Consider the following 22,503-nt stretch of genomic DNA (forward strand, 5'->3'; position numbering starts at 1 on the left):
ATGCTGTGAAGACCACAAGCCTGCCTTTTACATGCTTGATTGCAGGTCAGCACAATAGAATGGGTTGGTTTCCCTACTACAAGAAATTAGGAAGTATGATAATAAAAAAGGTCCACTGGGATTGAGAATAGATAGGGAAACTACAAGGAGGGAAGAATTTGTGTAATGTTACGAGTAAAATGTAGACCAGTGAATGTTCTAGACTTGGACCAATCAAATTTGTCACACTTCCATGGAGTACAGAGGAAGAGTTGACAGAAGTTTCTTCCCCTTCAGACTGAGAAGTATAAACATTATTCTCTACTGTAAGTACCAAATGAAGAATAAGCAGTGTTACGGGAATTCACAGCAGACATAGATCACCTCAGGATGGCATTTTCAGTTTGTTTGTTTGTTTGTTTTTGTTTTTTCAAGACAGGGTCTCATTCTGTCACCCTGGCTGGAGTGCAGTGGTGCAGTCATAGCTCACTGCATCCTTGACTTCCTGGGGTCAGGCAATCCTTCTGCCTTGGCCTAGGATTTCAGGCATGAGCCAGCACCCCCAGCCTTATTAGGTCATTTTTAAAGATCTTTCCCCACATGCACTATGGTAATGTATGCCATCAGTTGCCAATGGCTGCTTCCTTCAAAGGCTTTCTCTCACAGAAGGGTTCTAAGGCTGAAGAGACATGAGCCTCTGCCACCACTAGGAGTCCCCAGAGAGACATATTCTGAATAGGAATCTGTCACAGTAAATACTGTCTTTTGGGCAGGGGGCAGCTGTTGGAGGAAACACCTGCTGAAAGGCCCCTAAAGCTTATAGACAAAGGCATGTAAATAAGTTTTCTGTAGGCCCTGTTGGAGTTTTAAAATTCTCTGAGATGTATCTCCTGTAAGTATGGTCACATAAGGTGAACAATACTGAGTGCTATGTCTGAGTAGTCATATTGACAGTTACTAGTGAAGATAGTCAAAAAGCAAATGAGGCCGGGCACGGTGGCTCATGCCTGTAATCCCAGCACTTTGGGAGGCCGAGGTGGGCAGATCACGAGGTCAGGAGTTCAAGATCAGCCTGGCCAACACAGTGAAACCCCGTCTCTACTAAAAATACAAAAATTAGCCGGGTGTATTGGCACACACCTGTAGTCCCAGCTACTCAGGAGCCTGAAGTGGGAGAATCACTTGAACCCGGGAGGCAGAGTTTGCAGTGAGCCAAGACCACGCCACTGCACTCCAGCCTGGGTGAGAGTGAGATTCCGTCTCACAAAATAAAAAATAAAGCAAAAGCAAATGAGAGGTTGCCAGCAGCATCTAACTAAACTAGGTACCAAATTAGATTGTTAATGGGTGTTAAAATCACTTCTTAAGTCATGTATGAGGTGCATGTTAACTAATTCTTGATAATATAATTATCTTTTATATCCCACAGGCATTAAGAAGAAATGCACTTACCATGAGCACCAACTTTTGCATCTGCCTGATCATATTTAAAGGAACAGAGAAATATTTGTAATTAATCTGCCCAGTAAATACCAGCTCGTAGCAGTCAGCAGGTGCATGTCTAGATAAAATTTCTTGCAGCTAATTTAAACTTTCTACACACACCAGTAGATAATCTCAATGTAAATAATACATTTCTTCTTGACTCTTTAATGTGAGCCAGCATGGAGAGGAAGATCTTGACTTATATTCTGTACCACATACACTTCTGTGGGCTTTTAGCATTCATGGGTAGACTTAATAAAGCATGTATAAAAGTGGCACCTTTGGTAGAATTATATATTTTCCTGAAATTCAGATTAAATGTAATGGTAAGTGGAATTAAGTACCAATGTTCCCATTTAAAGCCCTAGCTGCTTATTAACTTATAGATTCTTTAAAAAAAATTTTTTTAAGATTTCTCTAGTCTATTGTGTAGCCACTACCTCAGGAGTGAGTTTTTATTTTCCTATGCTTTTAGAGGAAAAAAACAATTTCAACATTTTAAAATTTTACACCATTTATAAAATATTAGAATGTATTTTTTCAGTATAAATGTTTATGAAGTTTTTTTAACTAAACTACACAGAGTACTGAATTTAAAGAAAAGACCATTATTAAGGGGCAATATGTGATCCATTCCAAATTATTTTGAAATATTAAATTTCAGTTATTCTGTGGTGTTTTCTGTCATCATCATGTTTTTGTTGTCACTCCCAAAATAAAGGGGAGGAGGGAGTCACAGAGTATGTTATCTTGATAGTGAAACTTATGCTTTTCTTGACCATTTCTGTAGGGAAAAACTGCTACTCCTTTGAGGTACTTGCCCTAAGTTTTAACAAAATTAGTAGAAAATATTACCATGTCATTTGAATATATCATGAAAAATTAAAACTACATGAAAATCTGAAACAAAATGTTAACAAATTAAGGTTGAAAAATTTCCACTGCATGCAATGGCACAAGCCTTTAATCCCAGCTACTACTCAGGAGGCTGAAACAGGAGGATCGCTTGAGCCCAGGAGTTTATGACCAGACTGGGCAATATAGCAAGACACCTATCTCAGAAAAAAAGAAAATAACTCACTTTCCACTTAAGAGAAATTTTAGATTCACCTTTTTATAATGAAAGGTTTTTAAAAACTTAATATAAATTATATAAATTACCTTCATTTATATAATTGAAGAATTTATAAGAAAAAAATTATTTTCTCCATACTGTTTAAGAAATTTATTCTGATACAGTGCTTATAATAGGATGTTACCAAAAGTACACTAAAAAAGGATTATTCTAGCATTGAAAACTAACCTTAGGTTGTAAGCCAAAACATTTTATAAAGTAATCTATGTTAGCTAATACAGGGTTAAGAAGTAGATCGGTTTCATATATAATCCAAGTTATATAGGTATGTGCTTAATGCTATTAAACCAGTTACTGTATGTTTGACCCCTTGATATACTAAGCTTTTGCCTTTTAGAACAGCTGGGTCTGCTGAGAATCATTTCCCAGTTCTTTTCATTGTAGATCAGATGACTCTCACTTTATCACCCTTGGAGGCCACATGAAGGACAAAGCAGAAAGATCCACACACAAAACTAATGTTTATATGAGGGGAGGGGGAAGTTGTGGGGGATATACTTGGCCCTGATCTTCCAATGAACATAACAGAAGAGAGACCAATTGAGACTTGGAAACCAGTGTGTTACTTTAACCATTATTTAGTTATATCCTATCCGTCTCTTTCTTTCTGTTGAACAGAGAGGCTCCTTTGGCTGCCTTGACTTTTGTAAATGTTTCACTCAATTTGTTGTGGTTTATCATTTGGACAGAATGCTACATCGGGGATTTTTCACTCCTCCCTAAGTCCTCAAGGGAAAATGACTTCTGTATGCCTCATATATGATACATGCACATACACCCTATTCTCTTCATTTTAAGAAGCAGGCCTAAGTTTATTGGCAGCTGAGAACACTGCATTTCTCAGAAGTGCCTCCTCTATCTAAAATGTACTTGAACGTGACTTTGAAGGGCTTATTTTTTGACAGGTATATTAGTGAAGCAGGTGAGAAATCTATCTTTAATATTTTTGCATAACCTAAATATATTTATATGAAAACATCCCTATAGCCCTGAGTCTAGCTAAGAGCAATGCTTTGGAGTTGCCTACTTCTGTGATCGTAATTCATCACTGGATATTTTTGATATTTTGCTTTTTTTGAGATGGTATCTCACTGGTCTCAAGCGATCATCCTGTGTCAGCCTCTCAAATAGAGACCACTGTGCCTGGCCTCTGGTTTTGGTATTTTGTTTTGGTATTTTGGAACCTAATCCCTCTAAGTTCAATGTAAACTCTTAAACTGGTTTTTAATACATCGGAGGGATACTTACAAGATAACTGCTACAAGTCTCTATAAAAATATAGTGCAAATCAATATGATTAAGATTAAATCATCTGAAGAATGGTTTTATTTACAGAATTTACCTGTATGATACCTTGAATCAGGTGCATTTCATTTTACTAATATATATACGTAATACTTTTATTTCCTAATAATATTCTACTCCAATTATTTATAACTTCCTCATCATTTATCTAAGTCAACATTCTATGTTAAACACAAGTGTACTATTACAAAAAACATTTTTTAAAATAAAGCTACACTAGCCAGCCAAGATGCTGACATTTGGGCACAGTGATTACAGATGGTGACCGTGGACAGCGATGTTCCTGCTGATTCGGCAGTGATTCAAGGCTGCTCTTCTGCGCTGACCTGCCCTTTGAGTCTTTTGAGAAAGAAACGTTTCCAGATTTTTGCTTTGTCTAAACTCACTTCCTTTATCAGATTTAGAAACTTATACCTTCTTACACCAGCCTGTGACTGTCCATGTCTAGAACCAGTATTTTTCTGTATGTGGTTTGATTTGCACTATTTTAAAATATACCACCACTTAATATAGTTTAATGGCTATCTTCTGAAAGAAATATATTCCTTAAAAAATGTTGATGGGAAAATGATTATCTTTATTACAGAGACTAAAGAAAACATATCTTTATATGAGAAACTACAACATGGATATCATGCATTATTTTTACCAGTTGAAAACTATAATAAATATGGGCTTCTGCTAATATGGGGTGATACAGTATTAATAGGAGGGAATTAATATGAATCAATGCTCTGGCAGTGGTAACCTTGAACCATCTCATAATAATATATATGTATAATATAATGTTTAAACAGAATGATTCTGGAGGTTTAAAACCAGTGATTATGTGTGATTAAGAAGACTTCACTCAAACCACTTAAAGTTAAAACTTACATTTAAATTCAGGAAAATTTATTTTTAATTGTATTAAAATATGCATTCTTGCAAATAAGATCATGGTTTATTTGCCTTGTTAAAACAATCAAATTTGCATGTGTAATAAGGCATATTCAGACTTCAAGCAGTTTAAATTGCCTTCTCAGTAATTAAAAAGATTATCACAAATTAAATTCCCTAAGACATAACTTCTACACAGTGAAATACACACTACTTGTATTCTAAAATGTAAATTTGAATACCAAAATTAGTGATTTCCATTAAAAAGAAGGGGCTCAATTCTTCCATTAAGCTCACTATATGGTCTGATGAAGGAAGCAGGTTTAGACAAAGCAAATACCAAGAAATATTTCTCAGTTTTTTCAAGACATTTAAAAAGTGCATTTCCTGAGTAAACAATGGGATTAAGGACATGTTTCTCTTTTTTCCCCATTTGAATAGCTGTGAATAATAAAACCACAATATGTTTTGGCCAAGCAGTACTTAGACAAGCCTCCATTGGTCTTTGGTCTCCATATACATTTATTTTGTGTAGACAACAATGACTTTTCACCATTTCATTTCCTATGGTTCCATGGTTCTCAAAATGGTAATTTCATTTATACATAGCAAAAAGTTCACAAAACCTTTCAGCACTGTTCATATTTTCACATTTGTTCAGGAAACAATTTGTTTAGGAATACAGCTAGCTGATTTTCTTCTGATTTCTTCCACTTTTGGAATCCCACATGATTATAATGTTAAAGTATACCAAGAAGAACAAGAAATTCAAGCAAGATACAAAACACACCAATACAGAAAATAAGTCCGGTAGTTTCTGAGGAGGATCCAGTGTGACAGTCATCAGCGTCAGAAGCACCATAGTGATAACTGAGATAAGAAACTGCAAGGAAAAAAAGGATTACTGAGTAGTATAAAAGGTGAAATTTAAATGTACTGTAAACATTGACTTGTAGCTATTAAATAAGCAGAATTAAAGGTGAGGGTTAAAGGTCTAATTTATTCTGGTGTATCTCAACTTTGACTTCCTATTAGAATCATATGAGAGGTTTTTAAAATCTCAATGCCCACATCACACCCCAGACCAACTAAATCAGGCCTCAGTACTTTTTAAAGCTCTCCAAGTGATTCCCATGTGTAGCCAAAACCTGAGGACCCCTGTCTTATACTTCCTACCAACAAGGCACTGAAGAAATGTATCTGGGACAAATATTAACGCTAGTCAGGGTTAAATATGTAGCATCCCCTGGGGCCCAACAGGATATAAAATTCTAAGCTAATGGGTACAAATATATAGGTAGCTAGAAGAAATAAAACCTAGTGTTTGGCAGGTCCGTAGGCTGACTATAGTTAACAATGTACATTTCAAAATAGCTAGAAAATAAGTTGAATGTTCCCAGCATAAAGACGTATTTTTAAGGTAATGGATAGCCCAGTTACGCTGATCTGATCTTCACGCATTACATGAATGAATATCACATGTACCCCCAAAATATATACATCTATTCTGTATCAATTTTTAAAATTCTAAGCTAATCCTGAGAACCCATCTGTGAAAAAGTTTTCCATGGCAAATGGAAAATTACATTTCTTATTCATTGAATGCTTTCAATGAGTAAAGCACATTAGGGCACATGAAAGAAAATGTCCTCTGGCCTCAAAGAGTTTTCCATCTGCTTAGGAGAATGTTAAATAAAATCACAAAGTCACGCTGGCTTAAATACCAAGATGAGTAGTAAAAATAATTAGCACATTTACTGTAGTTGTGTGGTCATCAGTTAGTGTCTTTTCTAGGCCAATGTGCTATACAATAGAACCTCCTGCAGTAATGAAAATGTTTTGTCTGCACTCCAGTATAGTAGCTGCTAACCACATGTGGCTATCGGGCATTTGAAATGTACTTACTGTGACTGAGGAACTGAATTTTTATTTAAATTTAATATGTTTAAATTTCTATATATGTCTAGTGGCTACCATACTGGACAGACTGGCCTTAGACTGTGAGCTCCTTTAAGACAAAGACCAGCAAGATATTACTTATTTTATCCCTAGCACAGTACATAGGTATACACTAGCAGTATAAATAAATGTAGAAAGCAAGTAGTGACAAACAGTAGTGACTTCCATGAAGTGGGTGGGACACAGAACCCTAAAAGATGCCTTAACTGTTGGCTACATTATGACAATATTGGTAAGGTCTAAATAGAGAGTAATGCAGTGATCATTCCAAATGGAAAAGCGAGGATAGGCGCCAAGAAAGCTTACAAGCAGATATAAACAAAGGCTCCCAGTGTCATTAAAGGAAAAAAATTCCTGAGACAACCTTAGTGGGAAGTGCAAACATCTGGAATGAAATCTTCAAAATAAAAGTTTCAAACTTCAGAAATATGGGACTGGTTGAAATGTCATAATACCACAATCTTGAATCAGTGTTAAACAGAACAAAACCCCTCTCTTGCTCCAACTATTACCCCATTTGTCTGCTCCTATTTACACTTGCTTCCCAAAACAGTTGCCTATAAATATAAACATGCTGTGTCCAGTCTTCATCCCATTCACTAGTAAACCCCTACCAATTGGGCTTTCACCCCAATCACTATGAAACTGCTATGGTCAAATACCCATAATGACCTCCAGTGTACTAAATCCAATGGTCAGTTCTTACTGCCTTACCTGATTTTCTCATTAGCATTTGAAATCACTCACTGAACCCTCTCACTGAAACACTTCATTCACTTGGCTTCCATGACATCATACTCTCCTGGTTCTCTCCTACCTCACCCAGTTAATTCTTAGACATCTTTGCTGGTTCCTCATGTCCCCTACCTCTGCATTCTGCGGCTTCATACCTATTCCTCTGATTAATCTATCCTCATACCCTTAGTGAGTCATCCAGTAGCATGACTTTAATTACCAACTATATGTAAAGACTCAACTTCGTCTCCAGCCTGGCCCTTTCCCCTAAACCAGGGTTATCCAATCTTTTGGCTTCCCTGGGCCACAATGGAAAAAGAAGAATTGTCTTAGGCCACACATAAAATACACCAACACTAACAACAGCTGATGAGCTTTAAAAAATATCGCAAAAAAACTCCAGGTTTTAAGAAACTACGAATTTGTATTGCACTGCATTCAAAGCCGTCCTCGGTTGCAGGTTGGACGAGCTTGTGCTAAACTCTGGACTCATATATCCAGGTACTCCTTAATATCTCTACTTGGATATTTAATAGGCATCTAAAACTAAATGTGAAAAACTCGATCTCCCCATACTCCCCACTGTCCCCATCACACACACAGTTCCTTCAACATGCTTTGCTTCCTTCAATTTGGTAAATGGCAACCCACTCATTCAGTTATGTATGCCAAAAACCTTGGAGTCATCCTGAACACCTCTCTTTCACAACCCCAGCAATTCCTGTTGGCTCTACCTTCAAAATATATCAAAAATCTGACGATTTCTAACCACTTCCACTGCTACCCTGGTCCAGAGCACTATCATCTCATGAATTCCATTATCCACAATCTCCTCCACATAGCTACCATAGGGGCCTTTTAAAGATGTAAGTCAGATTCTAGTCCCATTATAGGAAACTACACTGTTACCTCTCTAATCTTAGGTCCTATTATTTCTTTCCCCTACCCAGCTCCAATCACCATGACCTCCATGATGTTCACTGAATTTGCAGTTTTCTCTTCTAGGATGTTCTACCCTCAATTATCTGTAGTTTACTTCCTTTGGTTCTTTGCTCAAGAAAGCTCTGCCACTTTAAAATTGCATTAATCCCTCCTGCAAATCATATCCATTTCTCCCTTGCTTTGTTGTTCTCCATAGCACTTATCACCCTCTGACACACTATATATTTTACATATGCTGGTGCTGGATTTCTCCACTAGAATGCAACCTCTATGGAAGCACGGATTTCTGTTAGTTTTGGTCACTGCTGTATCCTCAGCCTCCAGAACAATGTTTGGCAATATAGTAAGTGCTCAAAAACTGTTTATTAAAGAACAAACAAATCTGGGAGTCCATGGTGGTCCTCACCTTAAGATTACTGGACCAGATTGTGAATATCACAATAGGGCTAGACTTTAACATACACTCAGGAATCTGGGCCTGTACTAACAAAAAATGAACTTTATATCTACTTTCCATTTGAACCCCTGAATAAAGTTAATCCTCTCCTTGTCTTTCCTGTTCACCTCTTAACTTCCTACCTCCCACACCACTATCCTCCATGGTCATTACCTAAAGCGCAAAGCCTTCAGGACACCATTGAACTCTGCCCTGAGAATACCTGCCTTGTCTTCCTACAAGATCTAAATATAAAATACCTCCTTTGAAACCTTCCCCTACGCTCCCCTAATAAAGTTAGTCATTCTTTTCTTTTTGTTATCTGGGTACTTTGGGCAATCCTCTATGTAGTCCTCAAAAATATAAATAAGTATAGCCTGTTGGGCTGGGCGTGGTAGCTCACACCTGTAATCCCAGCACTTTGGGAGGCTGAGGCAGGCAGATCACAAGGTCAGGAGTTCGAGACCAGCCTGGCCAATATGGTGAAACCCCATATCTACTAAAAATACAAAAATTGGCCAGGCATGGTGGCACGCACCTATAGTCCCAGCTACTCAGGAGGCTGAGGCAGAAGCATTGCATAAACCCAGGACGGGGAGGTTGCAGTGAGCTGAGATCACGCCATTGCACTCCAGCCTGGGCAACAAGAGTGAAACTCCATCTCAAAAAAAATAAAATAAAAAATAAAAATTAGGCAAGCATGACGGTACATGCCTATAATCCTAGATACTCAGGAGGCTGAGGAAGGAGGATCACTTGGGCCCAGGAGTTCCAGGTTGCAGTGAATTATAAGTGCACCACCGCACTCCAGCCTAGACAACAGAGTTAGATCCTGTCTCAACAACAACTTCCTAACATTTGTAATAGTTGCCAAATATTCCGTGGAGCTTATATACTTATTCATGTAGCATTTTTCAACTACTGGACAATTGAGCTGCCTCTAATTTTTCATTATAATAATTAGATGAATATCCATTCATTCAACAAACAAAAATCAGAGCACCTATTCTTTGCCAGGCACTGATAGATGCTATAGATAAAATGGTATGTATAAAATGCAGAGTTCTTGCCCTCAAATAGATTGCAATCTAGCATTTTAGACAGCCTTGAATATGTGATGTCCCTTAAATATATGAACTTTATGAGTAGACAAAGACATCACCTGAAAACTACATATTAGTATCTCTCATGAATATAAATGCAAAAATCATCAAAAGAATACTGGCAAACTGAAGCCAGTGGCAGATAAAAAGAATTATACACCATGATCCAGTAGGATTTATCCTAGGAATTCAAGGTTAGTTTAATATACAAAAATCAATCAATGAAATACGTCATGTTAATAGAATAAAAGAAAACACACACACACACGACCAAAGATGCAGAAAAAGAATTAGAATCCAACATTTTTTCATGATAAAAACATGTAAACTAGGAACTGAAGAGAACTTCCTCAACCGGATAAAGGACATCTATTTTAAAAAGCCCACAGTTAACATCATGGTTAATGGTGATAGACCATATGCTTTCCCTCTAACATCAAGTAAAAGAGAAGATGTCCACTCTTGTTACCTATATTCAACACTGTATTATAGGTCCTAAGGTAATTAGGCAAGTAAGAGAAATAAAAGATAAAAGTCATCCACATCAGAAAGGAAGAAGTAAAACTCATGGTTTGCAGATTACATTATCTTGTATATCAAAAACTGCAGGAAATCAATTAAAAACCTATGCCAAAGAATACAAGTTCGATATACCAAAATATTATATTTGTATATAGTTGCAATGAACATTATGAAAATGAAATTAAGAAACAATTCCTTTACAATAGCATCATAAAGAATTATGCTTTAGGATCATTCATTAAACTTAAGAATAAATTTAACAAAAGAAGTCAAAAATTTTTACACTGAAAACTGCAAAACATTGTTGAAAGAAATTAAATATCTAAATAAATGGAAATACATCCTGTGTTTGTTCATTGGAAGACTAAATATTAAGATGGCAATATTCACGGTGAAAGTCTATCTCTAAAAAAATTAGCCAGGTGTGGTGGCACACGCCTATAGTCACGGCTATTCCTTAATTGCAGCGAGTTATAAATGCACCAGGCTGAGGTGGGAAGATTGCTTGAGCCTGGGAGGCAGAGGTTGCAGTGAGCCAAGATCACACCACTGCACTCCAACCTGGACAACAAAGCGAGACCTTGTCTCAAAAAAATAAAGCAATATTCCACAAACTGACATGCAGAATCAACTCAGTCCCTATTAAAATCTCAGCTGGGTTTTGGGAAAAAACTGATGAACTTCTAAAAACAATATGAAAATAAAGGGATGTAAGATAGATAAAACAATCTTGTAAAAAAACAAAATCAGTGGACTTGCATTTTCAATTTCAAAACTACAAAGCTACAGTAAACAAGACAGTATGGCAGTGGCATAAGGATAGACATATAGATCAATGGAACAGAACCGAGAGTCCAGAAATAAACCCTTATATTTAAGAACAACTGATTTTCAACAAGAGTGCTAAGACAATTCAGTGCAACTGAAATAACTGAATAAAGTCAGACTCCTACCTCACACCATATACAATATTAACTCAAAGTGACTCAAAGGCATAGATATAAAAACTATAAAACTCTTAGAAGAAAATACAGGGGTAAGTATTTGTGATCACTGGTTATACAGTGGTTTCTTAGATATGACACCAAAAGCACAACAAAAGAAAAAAATAGATATACTGGATGTTATCAAAATCAAAACTTTTGTGCTATAAATGATACCATCAAGAAAGTGAAAAGGCAACACACAGAATGGGAGAGAATACTTGCAAGTTAAATATCTGGTAAGGAACTCATATCAAGAATATATATTTAAAAAAAACTCTTACAGATCAAAAATAAAAAGATAACCCAGTTTAAAATGGGCAAAGGGTTTGAATAGGCATTTCTCCAAAGAAGATACACAAATGGCCAATAAGCACATGAAAAGATGTTCAACATCATTAGTCATTAGGGAAATGCAAGTCAGAACTCCAATGAAATACCACCTCACACCCATTAAGATGGTTGTAATGAAAAAGACAACAAATGCTGTGAAAGATGTGGAGAAATTAGAACCCTCACACATGGTTGGTGAGGATGAAGAATTGTGCTGTACTTTGGAAAAGAGTTTGGCAGTTTCTGAAGATGTTAAACATAGAATTACCATATGATCTAGCAATTCTACTCCCAGGTATACACATAAGGGAAATGAAAACATATGTGCACTCAATACCTTGTAAACAAATGTTCACAACAGCACTATTCATAACACTAAAAAAGTAGAAACAACTAAATGTCCATTAATTGATAAATGGATAAACAAAATGTGGTATATCCACATAATGGAATATAATTTGGTAATAAAAAGGAATAAAGTACTGATATATGCTATAACATAAATGAACCTCAAAAATATGCTAAGTGGCCGGGTGCAGTGGCTCACACCTGTAATCCCAGCACTTTGGGAGGCCGAGGCAGGCAGATCATGAGGTCAGAAGTTCGAGACCAGCCCAGCCAACATAGTGAAACCCCATCTCTACTAAAAATACAAAAATTAGGCAGGCATGGTGGCACATGCCTATAGTTCCAGCTACTAGGGAGGCTGAGGCAGGAGAATCGCTTGTACCCGGGAGGCAGAGATTGCAGTGAGACAAGATTGCACCACTGCATTCCAGCCTGGGTGACAGAGAAAGACTGTCTCAAAAAAAAAAAAAAAAAGTATACACACACACACACACACGCGCGCATGCGTGCTAAGTGAAAGAACCCAGTCATAAAAGACCACAATTTTATTATCCCATGTTATGGACTGAATTAAAATTCATATGTTGAAGCCCTAACCCCCAATGTGACTATATTTGGAGATACAGCCTTTCAGGAGGTAAATAAGATTAAATCAGATGATAAGAATGGGGCCCTAATCCAATAGTATTCATATCCTTACAAGAAAAGGAAGAGACAACAAAGGTCTCTCTCCATGTGTGACATATAAAGTAGAGACCTTCTACAAGCCAGGAAGAGAGGCCTCACCAGAAACCAACCCTGATGGTAGAACCAACCCTTGATCTTGAACTTTTAGTCTCTAGAACTGTAAGAAAATTAATTTCTGTTGTTTAAGAAACCTAGTGTGGTATTTTGTTATGGCAGCTGTAGCTGACTAATACATTCCATTTATAGGCAATGTCCAAAGTAGGCAAATCTAAAGGGGCAGAAGCTGGCTGTCCAAGGAAGGGAGTTAGGAGTGAGAATGGAATGGGGAATGAATGCTAATGGGTACAGAATTTATTCCGGGAGTGACAAAAACAATGTAAAATTAGATGATGGTGATAGTTGTACAAATCTGTGCATATACTTAAAACCACTAAGTTGTATACTTTAAATGAGTGGGTTTATGTGAATTATATCTCAAAAAGCTATAAAAGAAAACCACTACTTCAATAACTTTTTTAAATAGTGGCATGCTAAAAAAAAGTGCCATTTCTTAAAAATTGAACTTACCAAATATTGTATCATTCTTGAAAGAAATGTAAAACATGGAAGATATTTCCTCACAGAAATGGAAAAGGATTTCAACTGCAGTTCTTCTTCAGAAGTCTTTTCAAATATTGAAAAGGAAGTTACACAAGCTATAAAAAATGCCATTGTTGTCACAACAGAAGGCATTAGGAGTTCATCCTTCAATAGAAGAGGTAGCAGACTGTAAAGGAAAATTTTTAAAAATCAAAAGAGAATCATCAATTCAAACCATAACCACTTTATTAAAAAGTTTTAAATTAGTTTACAAGAATTATACTGTAAATATATGGAAATTGGTATGACTTACCTAAATGTTGACACAAGTAAAAACCAAGTAGACATAAAAGGAATTTCACTTAAAACTAAGCAGACTGGTCTAAAATGGTAAAGAAAAAAAATAATATTACAGAATATAATTTCAACTCCTAACTTAAAAAATATAAACACATTTTATCTGTCTGATTTTCAGAGGTAGCTTAAAAAAAGCCAGGAAGGTCTTCACATGTACTACTGATTCATTTTGTTAACAGTCCAGACTAAATTAGCCTAGACACAGGCACAGAGGTGTCAACTTCTCATAATAATTGGAAAACTGCTGCTTCCAGTATGCCATTAATGGAACTTTTTTCTCTATCACACAAACAAGTAGCTTAAGAAAAGGATCAGATAAACAAATCTGAGAAGGTTTTGTCATATATTTCGTAGTACTTGGTAAATATGAATTGCTAGTATTGTTTTCAAGCATCTCTTTTATGTTCTTTCATGTTACATATTACTCCACTAAGTTAAAACTAAAGTTATGGCAGACAAGATCATCATGCCACTGGAGATGACAAGAGAGGCAAGAGGATAAAGGAAAACAAATTGATAATAGTAAAATTAAAAGGAGGAAGAAATTAGTAGGAAGAGCTACATGAAAAGAGAAGTAGTATAGGAACAGGAAGCACAATGCCAATAAATCGAACCACTGGCTTTATCAAAGAGTTGTTTAGGGGCCAGGCACAGTGGCTCAGGCCTGTAATCCCAGCACTTTGGTAGGCCAAGGCTGGTAGATCACTTGAGGTCAGGAGTTCAAGACCAGCCTGGCCAACATGGTGAAATCCCATCTCTACTAAAAATACCAAAAAAAAAAAAAAAAAAAATAGCTGAGCTTGGTGGTGCATGCCTGTAATCCCAGCTACTTGGGAGGCTGAGGCAGGAGAACTGCTTGAACCCAGGAGGAGGAGATTGCAGTGAGCTGAGATCATGCCACCGCACTCCAGCTTGGGCGACAGAGCGAGACAACAGGGCAAGACTCTATCTCCATTTAAAAAAAAAAAAAAAAAAAAAGTTGTTTAGGGTCATAGCTCTCAGCCCTGTGACCTCCTTACCACAACTCCTGTTCTAGTACCTTCAGGATTCAATTGTGGCAATGCTCAAGGAAGGAGCATTGCTAGTCTGAAGTCCTGAGTCCTGGCCCCCATGTTTGCCATTGATTTACTGTGTGACCTTGAGCAAAGAATCTATTTTCTTAAGTGGGAATGGAAATAATAATAATAGTACCCCATATTCTTAAGTAGTTGAAAGTACTCTTTGCAGGGATCATCTAGTGTTTATTTTTTAAAATACAATAAACTTCCCTAATGATGGTGGTTGTTGAATAACTGTTATCATCCTTATTTTAAAAGGTGCTCTATAAAGATGTGGGCATTCTCCCCCTTTCCTAGAAGGATGACTTTTTCCTATGTCAACTAATATATGAGGTTTAAACCCTGGGATTATAAACTGATTGAAAACTACTAAAAGAAATTACTAGGCGGGGTGCAGTGGCTCACACCTGTGATCACACTTTGGGAGGCTGAGACAGGCAGATCACGAGGTCAGGAGTTCGAGATCATCCTGGCCAACATGGTGAAACCCCGTCTCTACTAAAAATACAAAAAAAAAAAAAATTAGCTGGACTTGGTGGCGCGTGCCTGTAATCCCAGCTACTCAGGAGGCTGAGGCAGGAGAATCACTTGAACCAGGGAGTTGGAGGTTGCAGTGAGCAGAGATTGTGCCACTGCACTCCAGCCTGGCGACAGAGTGAGACTCCGTCTCAAAAAAAAAAAAGAAGTTACTAGAGGACTTTCCATTTCACTGCCTGAGAATGGATGCATATTAACAGCAAGCTCATCGAAGGTGCTCAATAAATACTGTTTTCTCTTTCTGGTTTAATTATTTCCCATTTATGCATTCAATATTTATTTACCAAACACAAGCATTGATCAAAAATGTATTATAGCCAGGCGCAGTGGCTCACAACTGTAATCCTAGCACTTTGGGAGGCCAAGGTGGGAGGGTCACTTGAGCCCAGGAGTTCAGGACCAGCCTAGAGAACATAGCAAGATACCACCTCTACAAAAAATTTAAAAATTAGCCTGGCATGGTGATGCATGCCTGAGGTACTTGTTACTTGGGAGGCTGAAGTGGGAGGCTCACTTGAGCCCAGGAGTCCGAGGCTGCAGTGAGCTATGACCATGTCACTGTGCTCTAGCCTGGGTGACTGAGTGAGACCTTGTCTCTTAAAAAAAACTTACTACATATAAGCACTGCTCTGAAAGGAATACAAAGATGATTATAACTCAGCTCCTAACCACAGAGTACTTAAAATTCATCACCAAACAGCAAAATTCCCTACATCCTCAACCTCTTCTCTGAACCCCTCCCTTTACCACCTTGTTTGAAACAATGCCTGGCTGTCTCCTCTGAGGACAGTACTGCCCTCTGCCCGTTCTGTGTCTGTTTTTGTTGTTTCCACAGTCTTCAAGTGACGTGGCCTGGAGGTGGGAAGTAACCTCCTTGATTTTCCTCACTACTTTCCTACCAGTTCTTCCTCTCTCCATCCTAATAATCTCCAGCTTTGAACCTCATGTCATCACACTTTATCCCCGATTATTCCCTATCTTGTAAATACTGACCAACCACAGGGCTGCTTCCTCCTTTACCCAAAGATTTCAACTCCTTTCTCACTATCACTCTCTACATACTGACTTAATTCTTGGTAATTTAAAATATACATAGATCTTCCCTCTCATTTGCTAGAATGCCTCTCTTCTAGGGATCTCATCTTTAATGCTGTCCCTTAGGGTCATACTTTAGACTGCACCTCCTCCATGACTCCTGCCTTTTAGATATTCCAACTCCAACCATCTTTTGATCCCACCAAGATCTTCGATCCATTGTTCCTACCACCTTTTCACTTTCCCTCATCGCTTCCACAGCCTTTTCCCTTTTTACCTATCTTAAATTCCAAGGTCAATCATTATAATCACTCTCATACATTCACTCTTAAGCCCTCAAGCAAGGGAGTTATCCTCACCAGACAAAACCATAAACCTGGAAATACCCAACTTTCCACCAGTGCTTACTCCAACCGTGCTGAACAACTGCTCTAGAGAACAACAGCTACCCATACTAACTGCTCTCACTTTAAATACATGATCATGATATTCAAGTGCCCTGCAATTACTATATATTTCCCTGATCTGTTTACACTCTGTCTCTCCTTAGAAAATGTTTCACACTTCTCCCTCCTACTTCCAACAGCTTCAACCCACTCTTGGCTAATGACTTTCCCTCTCACTTCAATAAGAAAATTGAAGCAGTTAAAAGAGAACTTTCACAGATGCCCGCCATCACATTTACTCCCTTCCCAGCATCTCTACCAATATAGCCTATTCACCCCTTTTACTAAAGAGGAACTCTTCACACATCTGTCCAATGCCAATTCTTCCATTTGTGCTCTAGATCGTACCCCATCTCCCTTTCTTAAGGACAGTGCTCCAGCAGCTCCTCCTCCTCTCAAGATCCTGTACCATCAGCTTTCCTTCTCTGCTCATCATTCCCCTGCCTTTATTGCTCCTCTCTTAAACAAACAAACCTATCTTGACCCCATTTTCTCTACCAATTATTGCCCTATTTTTCTGCTTCCTTTTTCAACAAAACTCCTCTGAAGAACAGTCTACCTTCCTCACACCATATATAAAACCTCAACTGGGCATGGTGGCCCATGCCTGTAATCCCAGCACTTTGGGAGGCCAAGGCAGGCAGATCACTTGAGGTCAGGAGTTCGAGACCAGCCTGGCCAACATGATGAAACTCCTGTCTCTACTAAAAATACAAAAATTAGCCAGGTGTTGTGGCAGGCAACTGTAGTCCCAGCTACTCAGGAGGCTGAGGCAGGAGAATCGCTTGAACCCAGGAGGTGGAGGCTGTAGTGAACCGAGATTGCACCACTGCACTCTAACCTCAGTGACAGACCAAGGCTCTGTCTCAAAAAAAAAAAAAAAAAAAAATTAAAATTAACTCAAAATGGATCAAAGACATAAATGTAAGAGCTAACTCCATAAAACTCTTAGAAGGAAAATGAGGGTAAATCTTTATTTCCTTGAGTTTGGCACTGGTTTCTTAGATATATACCAAAAGTACAATCAAAAGACAAGACAGGTAAATTAGACTTCATCAAAATTAAAAATTTCATGCATCAAAGAACACTATCAAGAGGGTACAAAAGACAACCCAAAGAATGGGAGAAAATATTTGTGAATCATATGTCTGATAAAGGTTAGTACCCAGGATATAAAAAGAACTCCTAAAACTCAAAAAATGACAACCCAATTAAAAATTGGGCAAAGGGGCTGGATGCAGTGGTTCACACCTGTAATCCCAGCACTTTGGGAGGCCAAGGTGGGTGGATCACGAGGGCAGGAGTTCAAGACCAGCCTGGCCAACATAGTGAAACCCCACCTCTACTAAAAATGCAAAAAGTAGCCAGGTGTGGTGGCACACGTCTGTAGTCCCAGCTACTGGGGAGGCTAAGGCAGGAGAATCTCTTGAACACGGGAGGTGGAAGTTGCAGTGAGGTGAGTCTGCACCATTGCACTCCAGCCTGGGCGACAGAACAAGACTCCGTCTCAAAAAAAAAAAATTGGGCAAAAGATTTAAATAGGCTTGTCTCTGAAGAAGATAGACATATTGTGCCAGCAAGCACATAAAGAGATGCTCAATATCATTAGTCATTAGGGATATGCAAATCAGAATCACAATGAGACACCACTCATATCCACTAGCATGGCTATAATCAAAATGATGGAAAATAACAAGTGCTTTCAAGGATATGGAGAAACTGAAGCCTTCATATATTATTAGTGGGAATGCTAAATGGTGCAGCTGCTGTGGAAAACTTTGGTGGTTCCTCAGTGAGTTAAATACAGAATTGCCATGTGACTCAGCAATTCTACTCCTGAGTATAGACTCAAACAAAAGCTTGTACATGAATATTCACAGTGGCACTATTCACAACAGCCACAAGGTGGAAACGACCCAATGTCCATCAACTGATGAATGATGAACAAAATGTAGTGTATCGATACAATGCAATACTATTCAGGCATAAAAAAAGAATACGGTTCTGATACAACATGGATGAACCTTGAAAATGTTAAGAAGCTAGACACAAAAGACCACATATTATATGATTCCATTTATATGAAATATCCAGAATAGACAAATCCACAGAGATTTGCGGAAAGCAGATTAGTGGTTCGAGGGACTGGGGGGAAGAGAAAATGGAGAGGGACTGCTTTGGGTATGGGATTTCCTTTCGCGGTGATGAAGATCTTCTGGAAGTAGACAGTGGTGATGCTTGCACAACAGCGTGAATGTACTAACTCACAATGTAAAATTTATGCTATGTGTACTTTACCACAATTTTTTAAAATTAAATATTTATTTTAAAAAATGAATTACCAGCCAGGCACAGTGGCTCATGCCTGTAATCCCAGCACTTTGGGAGGCCAAGGCAGGGGGATCATTTGAGGTCAGGAATTCGAGACCAGCCTGGCCAACATGGTGAAACCCTATCTCTTCCAAAAAATACAAAAATTAGCTGGGCGTGGTGGTGTGCGTCTGTAGTCCCAGCCACTCGGGAGGCTGAGGTAGGAGAATCGCTTGAACCCGCAAGGCGGAGGCTGCAGTGAGCTGAGATCACGCCACTGCACTCTAGCATGGGTGACAGAGTAAGACCCTGCCTCAAAACAACAACAACAACAACAACAACAAAAACCCATGCATTATCCCTACTTGTCTTTAGTTCTTCTCTTCTCATTTTTTCTATTTTTTTTTTTTTCCTTTGTTTTTTGAGATGGAGTTTTGCTCTTGCTGACCAGGCGGGGAGTGCAATGGTGCAATCTCAGCTCACTGCAACCTCCTCCTGGGTTTAAGCAATACTCCTGCCTCAGCCTCCCAAGTAGCTGGGATTACAGGCATGAATCACCACACCTGGCTAATTTTGTATTTTTAGTAGAGACGGGGTTTCTCCATGTTGGTCAGGCTGGTCTCAAACTCACAACCTCAGATGATCCGTCCACCTGGGCCTCGCAAAGTGCTGGGATTACAGGTGTGAGCCACCGCGCGTGGCCCATTTTTTCTTAACCCTACCTAATCAGGCTTCCTCCTGCATTGCTCCACCAACACTGGCCCTACCAAAGTCACCAGTGACTTCCATATTGCTAAGGCAAATATGTTCTCAGCCCTCATCTTATTTGACCTATTAAGCAGCATCTGATGCAACTTACCACCTCATTTCCTTAAAACACCTTCTTTTTTTATATATATATTTTAAGTTCTGGGGTACATGTGCAGGACGTGCAGGTTTGTTACATAGGTATACGTGTGCCATGGTCGTTTGCTGCACCCATCAACCCGTCATCTACATTAGGTATTTCACCTAATGCTATCCTTCCCCTACCCCCCACCCCCAAAACAGGACTGTGTGTGATGTTCTCCTCCCTATGTCCTTGTGTTCTCATTGTTAACTCCCATTTATCAGTAAGAACATGTGGTATTTGGTTTTCTGTTGCTATATTAGTTTGCTGAGAATGATGGTTTCCAGCTTCATCCATGTCCCTGCAAAGGACATGAACTCATCCTTCTCTATGGCTGCATAGTATTCCATGGCATATATGTGCCACATTTTTTTAATCCAGTCTATCATTGATGGACATTTGGGTTGGTTCCAAGTCTTTGCTAGTGTGAATAGTGCCGCAATAAACATAAGTGTGCAAATGTCTTTATAGTAGAATGATTTGTAATCCTTTGGGTATATACCCGGTAATGGGATTGCTGGGTCAAATGATTTATAATCCTTGGGGTATATACTCAGAAATGGGATTGCTGGATCAAATGGTATTTCTGGTTCTAGATCCTTGAGGAATCGCCACACTGTCTTCCACAATGGTTGAACTAATTTACACTCCCACTAACAGTGTAAAAGCATTCCTATTTCTCCACAACCTCTCCAGCATCTGTTGTTTCCTGACTTTTTAATGATTGCTGAGGCAGAAGAATTGCTTGAACTAGGGAGGCGGAGGTTGTGGTGAGCCGAGATCGTGCCATTGCACTCCAGCTTGGGCAACAAGAGCAAAACTCCATCTCAAAAATAATAATAATAAAATAAAATTGCAACCTCTACCTGCATCCCATCCTCCAGTACTCCCAATTACTCTTGCTCTGTTTTGTTTCTCTGTCATGGTATTTATTACCTTCTAACACACTCATTTCTTCTTCTTATTATTATTATTTTTGTATTAGTGTCTATCCTTAAGAATGATAGCTAAGAAGGCAGGGATTTTTGTCTGGAATATATCACAAGTGCACAAAACAGTGCCTGAAAAATAGTAGGCACTCAATAAATATTTATTGAATGAAATATTTGTTTAATGGTATAATTAGCTGGGACCGGGTCAAAAGGAACTTTTATTTAATTTCTTTTTTTTTTTTTCGAGACAGAGTCTCACTCTGTGCCCAGGATGCAGTGCAGTGGTGCGATCTCGGCTCACTGCAACCTCCACCTCCTGGGTTCAAGCAATTCTCCTGCCTCAGCCTCCCAAGTAACTGGGATTACAGGCGCCCGCCACCATGCCTGGCTAATTTTTTTGTATTGTTAGTAGAGATGGGGTTTCACCATGTTAGCCAGGATGGTCTCGATCTCCTAACCTCATGATCCACCCACCTCGGCCTCCCAAAGTGCTGGGATTACAGGCTTGAGCCACCACACCTAGCCCAAAAGGAACTTTTAATGCAAACTGTAAAACCATTTACCAAAAATAGATTAAAGCCATGCACCGTAAATAATCTAGGTGCATTTGTAGAAAATGAACCCCTACAAGTTCAGTGTCTCAGAACTAATCTGGTCATATTACAGGCCCTGAATGAGCTGCCTTTCTATGAGCATAAATTCTGGGGAAATATATTAATACATGTTTGAAAGTAATGCCTCTCCACAGTTTCATCCCCTGGTACCAGTGATTTGTGTAGGGTCAGCCTAGCCTCATAGAATAGTGGTAAGCTCTAACTCAGGTTTGGGCCTCAGGGGATGGCATTAAGCAGTCTTCCCAGTCTACAATGATATGACACTGTATTATTTAGAGCCAGGAAGCCTTCCACACAGGGCAGCCCAGCTCTGCACTAAGGTTTTAGTCCGAAGCTGCACCTAGTAAAAGCAATACTGCCTGCCATTGGTCATTGGTCATTCTGTACACGTATCTTCCACAGGATCCTACTGAACATAGGGTGAGGGGTAGAGCAGTAGTGGGTTGGGACTGACCTAGAGGAGGATTTCAGAATTCCAAAGTGTTTCATGCAAATACTATTTTAACATTAGGATATCATACTCCCAGCTGTCATCCACTGCTTTCTATGAACACCGGGAAAAAAATTTAATGCTTCTAAAACAAGATAGTCTGATTACAGATTACCAGTGGGGTCTAAACTAAGCTTGTGGCAAAAAAGAGAAAGAAGACAACATATAAAAGACCCCATGGAAGTAAATGGAAAGAAGAAGACTACTGAATATGATGTGGAAATCAATGAAATGAAAAAAGCAAAGATGACAAACAGGCTCCAATCTGACGAAAACCTCTTTGAAGGCTATATTTTTTATTAGCATGTAGAAAATATAAGTGAAGGAACAGGAAGAAATTAAAATTATGTCAATAATATTCTACCAAAATTTTTCAGTTTAAAATACATTTTATAAAGAAAATCAAAAATTCTGGAAAAAAACAT

General features: G+C 38.5%; 2 protein-coding genes across 6 annotated transcripts in view; one reads left to right on the top strand and one right to left on the bottom strand.

The window, feature by feature from the left end:
• Positions 1-5,667, top strand: part of ITGB3B (integrin subunit beta 3 binding protein) — a 78,042-nt gene extending 72,375 nt beyond the window's left edge. For all 5 annotated transcript variants that reach the window (XM_011764478.3, XM_011764477.3, XM_024797047.2 and 2 more), the window contains one exon: positions 1,409-5,667. Coding sequence is in view for 3 of the 5 variants with exons in the window: in XM_011764477.3 (XP_011762779.3) it covers positions 1,409-1,470 (62 nt within the window). In the remaining 2 variants the exon portion in view is untranslated. The remainder of the gene's footprint in view (positions 1-1,408) is intronic.
• LOC105495186 (ALG6 alpha-1,3-glucosyltransferase) overlaps positions 5,288-22,503 on the bottom strand; it is a 66,152-nt gene continuing 48,936 nt past the window's right edge. Inside the window, exons 13-15 of the mRNA XM_011764468.3 lie at positions 13,724-13,792; positions 13,399-13,597; positions 5,288-5,666 (exon numbers count right to left, since the gene is read on the bottom strand). Coding sequence (XP_011762770.1) covers positions 5,469-5,666; positions 13,399-13,597; positions 13,724-13,792 — 466 coding nt within the window. The 3' untranslated portion in view covers positions 5,288-5,468. The remainder of the gene's footprint in view (positions 5,667-13,398; positions 13,598-13,723; positions 13,793-22,503) is intronic.

Source organism: Macaca nemestrina, chromosome 1 (assembly GCF_043159975.1).
Source record: "Macaca nemestrina isolate mMacNem1 chromosome 1, mMacNem.hap1, whole genome shotgun sequence".
Classification (NCBI taxonomy): domain Eukaryota; kingdom Metazoa; phylum Chordata; class Mammalia; order Primates; family Cercopithecidae; genus Macaca; species Macaca nemestrina.